The sequence below is a fragment of the Sturnira hondurensis genome, unplaced genomic scaffold (genome assembly GCF_014824575.4).
Source record: "Sturnira hondurensis isolate 20B ecotype Veracruz unplaced genomic scaffold, ASM1482457v3 Scaffold0020184, whole genome shotgun sequence".
In the NCBI taxonomy this organism is placed as follows: domain Eukaryota; kingdom Metazoa; phylum Chordata; class Mammalia; order Chiroptera; family Phyllostomidae; genus Sturnira; species Sturnira hondurensis.
In genome coordinates, this window is record NW_028092815.1 from 941247 (window position 1) to 952123 (window position 10877).

The 10877-nt window shown below is 48.4% G+C and overlaps 1 protein-coding gene across 2 annotated transcripts in view; it reads right to left on the reverse strand.

Moving 5' to 3' along the window:
* The window catches only part of GLB1L3 (galactosidase beta 1 like 3), a 38940-nt gene extending 31459 nt beyond the window's left edge, over window positions 1-7481 (reverse strand). For both annotated transcript variants that reach the window (XM_037029053.1, XM_037029054.1), the window contains exons 1-5: window positions 7278-7481; window positions 6653-6784; window positions 6249-6461; window positions 1329-1397; window positions 503-598 (exon numbers count right to left, since the gene is read on the reverse strand). In XM_037029053.1, the coding sequence (XP_036884948.1) occupies window positions 503-598; window positions 1329-1397; window positions 6249-6461; window positions 6653-6784; window positions 7278-7300 (533 nt within the window). In that variant the 5' untranslated portion in view covers window positions 7301-7481. The remainder of the gene's footprint in view (window positions 1-502; window positions 599-1328; window positions 1398-6248; window positions 6462-6652; window positions 6785-7277) is intronic.
* Between the last annotated feature and the right edge of the window lie 3396 nt (window positions 7482-10877).

Genomic DNA, 10877 nt, shown 5'->3' on the forward strand with positions numbered 1-10877 from the left:
CACAGGGGAGAGAACAAGGCAGAGAAACATGAGAGGGAATGGAGGGGAGCAGTGGTTTCTCAGCTCAGGAGAGAATATTGTCTTCCACTGACAAAGTAAGAGAAAAGCCAGAGGTCCCCAGACCAAGTCCAGAAGCTGTCAGAATCCTCCCTTCCACTCGCTAAAGCTCTGCTTCCTTCCTTCCCAACAGGAGAACTGACATGGAAGACGGTTCCTTCCCATGAAAAGAGAAGAATGCTACCCTCCTGATGCCGCCCTCGCCACCCATGCTTGGCCACACCAACAGCACCGGACAGAGCTCTCAAGTCCCTCATCTGTCACAGGAGCACTGCAGCAGAACCATGACTCACCACGTTACTGCAAGCATCCCCTGAGATGCCATGTGAAGCACACATGACAGTGCAAGACAGAATACATGCCTGGCACTGTTAGATTTAAGTTTGACTTTTGGTAAGAAGAATGACTTTACCACAGCCACAACCGCCCACTCAGCCATGCTTACCTGGGCAAACCACCGAGGTCGATCTCACTGCAGATGTAGGGGCCTGGACGCAGAATCACCCACAACCCAATCTCAGCAGCCATCAGGACAAAGGCCCTGGGAAGGTCAAGGTCAGCCACTCTCAGGACACCCCTGTGGAGGGTGGGGACCAGCCCAGCACACAGTCCTGCCTTCCCCTCCAAACCACAGACAGGGTGAGAGAAGGGAAGGCCAAGCCCCTGCCCCCAGCAGAGCAGGGAACCCCACACTGGTGGTCATGGCCACAGGCCCTGGCAGCTGGGTGCTCACTGGCTCCCAGCCTAGGAGTGTCTGCACAGCCCACCGGGTCATGAGGAGGAAGGTGTCACACAGGGGACAAGGGTCCTAACAATGAACTGACCCCAGTGGCCTTGCTGCCCTCCATGGGCAATCCCTGTCCCAGCACAGGGGGCTGGACCCCATGGCACAGCAGGGCTGACTCGGGACCAGGCACCTCTAGGCTGCAGTGAGCAGCAGGGGCTCAGAGGAGGCGGGCCCGGACACCTAGGGAAACGGGTGCAGCTGGGGAGCATTGGGTCCTGGGTGCAGAGCCCATCAGTGTCCAGAGCACAAGGCTCTGACCCCAGTCTCCATCTGGTGGTCTGAGCAGATCTGAGAGGCCATCAGGGTCCCTAACGAACCCCAGCCAGCCCCGTCCTGCCTCCCAGGCCCCGGGCCCCGGGCAGGTCACAGCAGCAGCAGCAGCAGCAACAGCAGCAGCAGTAGCAGCAGCAGCAGCAGCAGCAGCAGCAGCAGCAGTAGCAGCAGCAGCAGCAGCAGCATCAGCAGCAGCAGCAGCAGCACATACTCCAGGTCCAGGTTCCCGGAGAAGTCAAATGTGCCCCGTTGTGGCTCATGGAGGTTCCATGGGACGTAGCTGGAACAGGAGAGAGGGAAGCACAATGAGCATTTTTCTATTTTTTTCTTTTAAGTTCCTAGGTCAGCCCCAAACCATGCCAAAACCTAGGAAAGCTCTACTTTGGAATGAGTTGAAGTTTCCCATGGTAATTAAACCTGTATTACAGGAACAATAATTATATTCGATAGCTGCTCCCTCTCTCGTCCAGTTGTGATCCAAGCTGTCAATAATCCTGACTCTAGAATCCTTGGATTTATACATTAACTATCCCATCACCACTCATTCTTTGTAATATCCATTAAAAATTTAAAGGAAAGGCCTGGCTGATGTGGCTCAGTGGATTAAGCACCAGACTGCAAACCAAAGGGTCACTGGTTCAGTTCCCAGTCAGGGCCCATGCCTGGGTTGTAGGCCAGGTCCCCAGTGAAGGGTGCATGAGAGGTAACCACACCTTGATATACCTCTCCCTCTTTCTCCCTCCATTTTTCTAAAAATAAATAAATAAAGTCTTTAAAATATATATAAAAGAGAGCAAAAAACCCAAATGTCTACATATGCCCAGTAAAGTATTGCTGAGAATTAATCAGTATTAGAATCAGGAGGAGTTCCAATAGGATAATGGACATGCAATGAAGGAAGGTGCCATCACCATCTTGGGACCCAGCCAGAAGGCCTTGGCCAGGCACTGCCCTCCTTGCTGAGTGTGTAGGGCAGAGGGCCATGTGTAAAATTTTATTAGGTGTTTTTTATTAGGTGAGTATATTTTATGTATGACCAATAAAGTTTTTGCACATTGTTCTCTAATCTCATGTTTCTCATAAGTTTTATAGTTCTTAATCCACAATCTTGCACAGTGTAGGGATTTTTAGATACGTTGCATTATGGCAGAACCTTCTGTATTTCAAGACTTTTTTGTGAGTAGGAGTGAAAAGTTGGTTTGCTAAAGACTCCAAATATGCATGGTAAAGTTTATAACTACATATTGAGAAAATAAAATAAAAATATTTCACTAAATGATGCTTACAAGTGACTAACTTTAAACAAAATTGCTTAAAAATCAAAAACAAAACAATGAAAAAAGATATTGATGAGGCAAAAATTAACCTAGCAATCTTAATAACAGGCAAAATGGATTTTAATGCAGAAAACTCATAAGCAGATGCTACAGGAAGTATCAAATAATAATAAAAGGAACAATTCATCAAGAAAATATAATAATCATGGCCTTCTGTGACCTCTGTGTCATAGTTTAAGTAAAGGAGAAGTTTAATGAATCAGAGAAGAAATGGCTAAATCGATCGTCATAATCAGAAGCTTTAAATATTTCTCTAAGAAACAAGATGACAGCAGCAAAATAATGTAAGAATATGGACTTGACCAACTCAGTTAAAAGGCTGGGTCTAGTAAGTGTGCACACAGGGCTCAGTAGCCAACCCGTGGAGTACACACGTTCTCAAAACATGCATGGAGCAGCTGTGAAATTGAACTGCCAGAGTCTTCATTACACAGCCTATGATCCCAAGACAAATGCAGCTACATGAGAATATTACACTTTTTAAAAAGTAAAATAAATAAGACAGAAAGCATATAGGTGAAATGTTTGAAACCAAATGACTCCCAAAGCACCATCAGAGCAGGATCAGTGGGATACGCACCCACAGCAGCACCTGAAGGACCGGGTCCTGAATAAACACACTAGAGAACTGAGCTAAACACTCACCTCAGGAGACAAGGCAAAGGGAAGGAGGGCGAGGGGCAGAGGAGGAAAGCACCCAATGAAATAAAGTAGAAGAAAATAAACTATATGTAACTTACAAACTGGGAAAGAGAAAACTAAAAGATATAGAGAAGATTCATCAAGGTATAAGCAGATTCTTTGAAAAGACTAAAATGTAGATACTATTAAGTAGAAAAAAAAGAAAAAGTTCCAAATTCACAAAATGATGTACAATTTCCAGGAAAGATAGGATGGTTTTTTAAAGTCCCAGAAAGAAAACAAATATATGTACTAATAGGATATACGCCAGAAGAGATGAAAAGCATGAGTTAAATAATTATTCAAGAAAAGGTATATCATCCCAAATATCTTCCCTTCACAAACACAAAAGATAATAGTCACAAAGTTTGACAGGTGAATTGTGGGAAACATTCAGGGTAGAAATTCTTTTTGCAAAATATTTGCAGCGAGGCCCAGGCCAGTGTGGCTCATTTGGTCGGAATGCCATTTGGTTGGTATGCCATAGACAGAAAGGTTGCAGGTTCAATTCCCAGTCCAGGCACACAGCCAGGTTTCAAAACCGCTCCATAGTTCTCTCCCTCTCATTCTGCCTACACTCCCTCTCTAAAATCAGAGAAAAATGCCCTCGGGTGATGATTAAATATATATATATATATATATATATATATATGTGTGTGTGTGTGTGTGTGTGTGTGTGTGTATACAGATATATATATATATACATATATATTTGCAGTGAATATAAAAGAAAGTATAGTCACTTGATTAGTTTACTACAAGATTAATATCAAAACTGGATAAGACACTAACATATATAAAACTTTAAATGGATTTCAGCAATGTGCATGTCTGAAATAAAACCCTGGCACATCCAGTCCAGCAGTCTGCGTGTGCAGGTGTGCCCACACGTGTCTCAGAACCAGATGTACTTGACCCGGAGCTGCGGGCTGGATGGACACCAGAATCACTGTCACCACAACTTACTGCTTTAACAGAGTAGCAGGTAACAAACAGAAGCCATGTGGTCCCCTCACGGAGTCCGAACAGGCTCACAGGGAAACGCTGTGATTACTTATGATTGAATGGTTTGCAGATGAGATGAGCCAGTTATCATTTCACTGCCTCCTGGCTTCAAATTCACCCTCCGCGCTACCGGAAGGGCCCTTTAAGCATTTTATCCTTCTCAGCAAATGCAGTTTTCGTCTTTGCCCTGAGCTGGCAGGGGAAGAACATTGAGGAGAAAAGGGGCTTCTAATTGCAGTGCAGTTTTGTGGTGTTTTTAAAAAATTTCTGTGGTCTTGCTCTATGACTGGTTAGTGGTGTAGGTGGGTGAAGATATCTAGTGGTTCTTTCTTTTTAAAAAATTTAATACATTACAGGTATAATCTCTACCAACCACTGTAGAATTAACCCAGACCGGCAAGGAAACTTAAGCACAGGGTGTGGCAACAGTAGGTTTACAGGTTTCATTGCAAACCAGGACAATAATTAATAAATAACAATGCAAGAAGAAACTTTGTGTTTCAGATAGTCACAGCTGTGAACCTACTGGTGCCTGTGTTCTGGAATCAGCATAACTGGCATAGTCACACGTCCCGCTGTGTTTGCTGCCACTTCCTGCTCTTTCCCTTTCCAACTGAATGAAGGTCTGAGCTTCTCTGGGCTGCCTTTCCTCTTTCCCCGTTGTTAACTAATAAAAGCCCACTGCCTGACCATGAAAACAGCAGACTTTTCTAATTTCTGGAACAAACATCTGATCAAGAAACAGAAAGACACATTCTGCAGCATAAAATGATTTTAAAAACTGCACCACAAAGGCCCTTGGGCTTTACAGTAAGGGCTGCAAAGTGCTGTGAACATGATCCTCAATCTCCCAGCAGAGCCCACAGTTAGGAAAGGACTGGCCTGTTTGGCTGCTGGACACCAGAGCCTGCCAAACTCCAAGCACATCCCTCTCCTCCTGACTGCGTGGCTGTGGGAAAGTGCCCTACCCTCCCTCCACCGGAGTTTCCTCAGGGGGATGACACTGCCTACCACACAGGGCTGCCCGGAGGACAACTTCCCTGGGTTCAGAACACACCCGGCTGTGAACAAATACTATGTGCATGTGAGTGCGTGGTCTTCCTTTATAGTGGTAGGTGTGCTGCACTCAGCCATCTCTGTGTCCCAGCGCTGGCAGGATGGTACTCTGAAGGCGGGGTCCCTGCCTTTTCTCCAACCCTCTCAGGCTGGCACCCATACACCATTTTGCACGCAGCTGCCACAGTGCAGCTTTCCACACACTTTTTTCCTCTGGTCCTCCCTTCACCTCGCGTTTATTGACTTCCATTTTTTTCAATTTCAAGACATTTCTGGAAATAGGTCTGTTATGCAGGGAATGCCACGTTTCTAATTCAAATGCAGTCTTTGCTCTGGGCAAGGCTTTTACTGGACAGGAGCTCCCACCCTCTGTGAGAGGGGTTCATCCTCAGTCCGGGTCGCCCCTCCTGGAGCTGCTGGGACGGCTAGGCCCTGTGTACTCTGGCTTTTAAACCATCCCTCTCACCAGGCAGCTTTGAGGATTAGGCAATTTTGGTGAAAATGCCCAGCCATCAGGAAACCCTAAATGAACCACCACAGCTGAGTGCGTGCGTGCTGCAATCGGGTGGAGGGCATTCCCAGAGAAACGTGATAAGGGTTTCCTCTCCTGTAATCATCTTGCAACCGTGCTGGGCAGGCGCCACTCAGCCCAAGTTCCGAGGACTACCCCAGGCCCTGTGGGGCGGGGCGACCGCTGGGGGCGGAGCTGGGCTTGTCAGCCTGTCCTGTCCCATCTGCCAGCTACAGTATTCGTTCCCTTTACTCCGCTGACCTTCACTTTTGTGACACTAGTGTCTCCTTACGCGTTCATTTTCATGCGACTATCACACTTCTGCAGGTTCATTTCCATGTACATTAACAAGAACTGTTTCAGTGACTACGAGCTCTAAGTGACCCTTGAGCATAAAAGATTTGTGCTGGATGGACATGACTAAGCAGCAGGTCAGTCCTCAGGCCTGGCTCCTCAAAGCAGCTCGGAGCCCAGACACGAGGCCAGGAGAGCCAGGGGGGCAGCAAACTCCCGGAGGGCAGTGGTGAGTGGTGGCACTCACGTTGTAACAGTGTTGAAGCCACAGGCCTTCAGCTTCAGGAGGCGGTCCCTCCAGCACTCCCTGGGCACCCGGAAATAGTGGACGGAGCCCCCGAAGATCAGGAACTTGTGCCCCTCCAGTGTGAAGTACGGAGTACTCTCAGCTGCACTCTCGGTCTGAAGTCCCACAGTTCGGTTCTTCAGCTCAAGAGGGGTCAGGTGAGACCAATTAAACCTGCTGAAAGAGAAAGTGAGAGAGAGATGGGGAGAGATGGACAGGGAGAAACAGAGGCAGAAGAGGCTGCTGAGCCCTCCCGGAGAAAGAAGCCCTTGTTAGCAGGACGTGCTCTGTGCATGCTTCTGGTGCTACTTTCTCCAGAAAAGGGGAAAAAGCCCCCGCCCCCAGCTCTCCCCACTCAGGCAAACCTGTACCTGTGCATATGCGACTCAGTTTCTCCAGAAATAAGGTCCTCTTTATAGTTCGCCCGAGGAGCAAAACCTGACCAGACAAATGGCAGGAGGAAGATGCACATGATTCTTGCCCACGAAAGGCACGGGCTGAAAAAGAAAAAGAAAGAACAGTGACAAGGGGAGGGCGTGGCCTCCTAGAGCCCGGGGCGCTGACCCGGAGGCGGCGGCAGCGGCGGGTGGAGGCAGGGCTCCTGGAGTGGCCTGGTGCTAGGAAGGCTGGGGCTTCGCCTGTGGCCCCGGCTCGAGACCCCCGCCTGGCACCAGCCCCCAGCACACGCACAAGCAGGGCTGACCCACAGTCCACCGCAGTCAGGACAGAAAGCTGGGGCTCGACTTTTGGTCCCAGAAACCTTGGTCAGGGAAGGGCTGCTCACTGGGCCGCGGAGTCCCAGGAAAAAGGGGACTCCGGGACTCTGGCTCAGGGACAGGTGGCAGCGCTTCATCCACCGAGCGCAGGAAGGACGCCAGACCAGGCCATAGACAGAGCCCCCGTGGTGCGCGCACAACGAAGATACGGGAGGAAGAGAGCTTGTAAGGGGAGCTGAGTCCTGGAGGGCGGCAGGAGGGCTGCGACCATCACCTGAAGCTTGGCGGGGAACTCATGTCCTCGAGGCCATAGCACCGAGGTCCCGAGCTGCTGCCGCCGCCTCCGTGCGGGGACACCGCCGGGCTCAGGTGCTCTGCGTGCCCGGAGCCCCGGACCTGGGAGCCGCCGCCGCAGCCGCCCCGGGGGCCGTGTCTTGTCCAGTGGAGCCAAGTAGCAGGCCTGGGGCTCTGGGGAGCGAAAAGGGAGGCACCCCGCCTGCGCGCAGTCTCTCAGCCAGGAAAGCAAGGAGCGAGGGGCCCCGGGGAGCGCACCGACCGGGAGTTTCTGTCGACCGTGTGTCACCAGCCAGAACAGAAAGGCAGATGCGAGTGGGAGGACGGGAGGACAGCTGGGCCCCACGCCACGCATCAGAAAGCAGCGCAGTTTTGATTCGGCCGCTTCGGCGAGGGTGGGTTGCAGATGGCGCTTGAGGCGATCTGATGGGTCGTGGCCGCAATGAAATCGGTTTCAGAGCAAGTACTACTAAAATGACGTTCCACGGAGTGCAGGGGCCGGACACGCGAGGGGCGCAGGCTGCCTCGAGCAGTAACGTTTTCTCACACCGAGTTTCCGTAAGTGCTTCAGAACTATCAGAGGAAGAAAAGTGGGAATAGCTTCAAGTGTCTGCACAAGTACGTGCAAGAACAGTTTGGAATCCCCGGTTATAAAGGAGCAGGAGGTGGGACGGGAGAGACCAGATCCCGAGGAGGCAGGTCAGGGAGGACCAGCGTGCAGCACTGAGCAGGACCTAGGCCAGAATCTAGCTTTACGGAGAGGAGAGTACATGGCTGCAAGGTGGAGGCTAGGTGGGGAGCAGACAGGTGCGCTCAGCAGACCTGGTGCTCTGAAGATGAGGCTAGGATTTGTTCTCCTGGTAGTAACACGACGCAAGAAGAGGGCATGGGTTCAAGGGGAAAGTTTCAGGTGGAACTGGCAGCTCTTGGAGACTGGTTGGATGAGGCGAGTGACAAAAGGGAGAATGACGATCAACATGTTTCAGGCTTCCGCGACCTGGGAAGATGAGAGTGACATTTACTGAGATCAGAAGCACAATGTGACAGAGGTCCCAGCAGAGGAATAGAAGCAATGAACCCAGTTTGGGGCAGGCTGTACCTGACGTGCCTGTGAGGACAATGAAAAGGAAAGCTTCTGACCCTATCTTTTTGGAGCCCCTGCCTTCCTCTCCCAATGGAGGAAACAGCACCCGGGGCCTCCGATGCAGTGCTCTGTCTTCTCTCTCCTCTCACTTCACAGTGCCCTCTCCTCCCTGAGACCTCCCCTCCCTGGAGGTTTTGTAGGTGCCCATCTTTTCTCCATTTTTACGTTGGAGCCAATGGACTTTGGCAACTTTCTGCATCTTACACAGAAAGGTAACATTTAGCTTCTTTGGATATACCTTGTTGGATAACTTTGGATTCACGGCCAACAAAACTTCATTCTTCTTTGTCAATATTTTTCAGCTATTCTAGGATCTTGGCCTTTTCATACAAAATTTAGAATAAGTTCATCATTTATACAAAAAGCCATGCTAAAGTTTTGATAAGCATTGCATCGGACCCAGACACCCAACTGGGCAGAACTCACATCTTCACTGTGCTGAGTCTTCCAATCCACGGACGTGCGTGTCTCCTCACTTAGGCCTTCTTCCGCTCATGACTTTCAACGTGCAGATCCTGTGCATGTTTTGTTAGGGTCATAGCCCAGGATTTTAAATGGTAGTGAACTCTTAAGTTCACTTTCAACATGTTCATTGCCAGCATATAGAAATGCGATTGAGTTTCTTGTATTGATTTATAGTCTGGAAACTTGGTAAAATGACTTATTGACTCTAAGAGGTTGTTTTAGAAATTGAAAATCCATTTCTAGAGGTTTTCTGCATAGGCAATCATGTCATCTGAAAATACAGTTTTATTTCTTTTCAAACTCTGTGTGTTTTTTTAATCTTCTCATGGTAGCTAGAATTTCCAGTACTGTGTTTTCTAGGGTGGCAAGAGCTGACACCCTTACCTTATCCCCTGTCTTAGGCGGAAAACATTCAGTGTTTCGCCAGTAAGCGTATTGGCTGTGGGGCTTGTGTGTATGTTGTTCATCAAGTTCTAGTAGTTCTCTTCTCTTCTAATTTGCTGAGATGTTTTATTATGAGCACTGTTGGATTTTGTCAAATACCGGAACAGTCTCTCCATTATCTACAACATTACTGTCTTACTTCCTTCTTGACAGATACCTCTGACAGATACAGAATTTGCAGTTTGTGATATAATAAGAAATATACATTTGGTCTTCATTCCCAGTTCTTGGTACAGAGTTCTTAAAATACTTGGAATTCCTGCATTACAAGGATGAGAAGAAGAGCATCTTTTGCTATTTATAACAAGTCTTTTTCAACCACACCTGAGTTTATATTAATGAGGTGACTTTTTGGAAAGCCCTGAAGGATAAGGGGCTGGTTGCTAGGGGACCCAACCCTGTGATTAGAGGGTTGGAACTTTCAGTCCCACCTGCCCCCCAACACTGACCTCTGCAAAAGGGGAGGGTCTAGAGGTTGAGTTGATTACCAGTGGCCAATGATTTCATCAACCATGCCTACACAGTAAAGCCTCCATGAAAATGCTACCTGAAGAAGTCAGGGGGCTTCCAGATTGGTGAGACCCTGAGGTAGCAGGAGAGAGACGCCCCCAGTGAAGGCGCAGAAGCTTCCTGCCCCTCCCCAGGCCCGACCCTGTGCAGCTCCTCCATCTGCCTGTCCCTGCATTACATCCTTTATGATGAGCCTGCAAACCTAAGGAAGCGTGTCTCTAGTCCTGTGACCAGTTCCAGGAAACCGCTCTGCATTTAAGGAGGAGGCTGTGGGGACCTCCGATTTGCAGCCTGTTGATCAAAAGTGCAGGTGGCCACCTGGACTCGCATCGGAAATAGGGGAGGGGACATCACGTGGGCCTGGCCCTGAGGGGTCTGTGCTGGCTCCAGGCAGTTTGTATGAGAACTGAGTTAAAGCATAAGACACCCTGTTGGTGTCTGCTTAGAGTTGGAGGATTGCGTGGAAAAACCCACACACCGGGTGTTGGAAGTGCTGGGCGATGAAGGGAAAACAGCTTTTCCGTGACGGCAACACTTGAAAGATGCGGTGCCACTGCCCCTGGCCCACGTAAAACAGGGTTGTGTTCCAGGTCTCACAATTTTCTGTAACTCCAAGTAGGCAATGCCTCACTTCTTGCTGGCTGCTTTGAAGATTTTTTCCTTTATTTTTAGTTTTCTTTTACTTTCTTTCCCTTTTCTAGTGTTTCAGTTTTTTTTAAGACTGCACTTTACAGCAGTTTTAGTTTTACAATGAAAATGAGGACCCTCTCATATTTGAGTGACACAATAAAAATTGAGGATCCATGCCTGGTTCTCATATTTATATTTTTTTCTAATTTCTGATAATTCTTCATAAATTAACCTAGAACTCTTAATTAAGTATCCATGCTACAACAAACTATATATGATATGGTTTCTCATATTTATTCTTCAATAAACTTAAACATTTAAATAAGAAGAAATTAGGACAATCTTTATCATCTTAAAATTTAGACAGAGGGCTTCATCCAGCCAGGG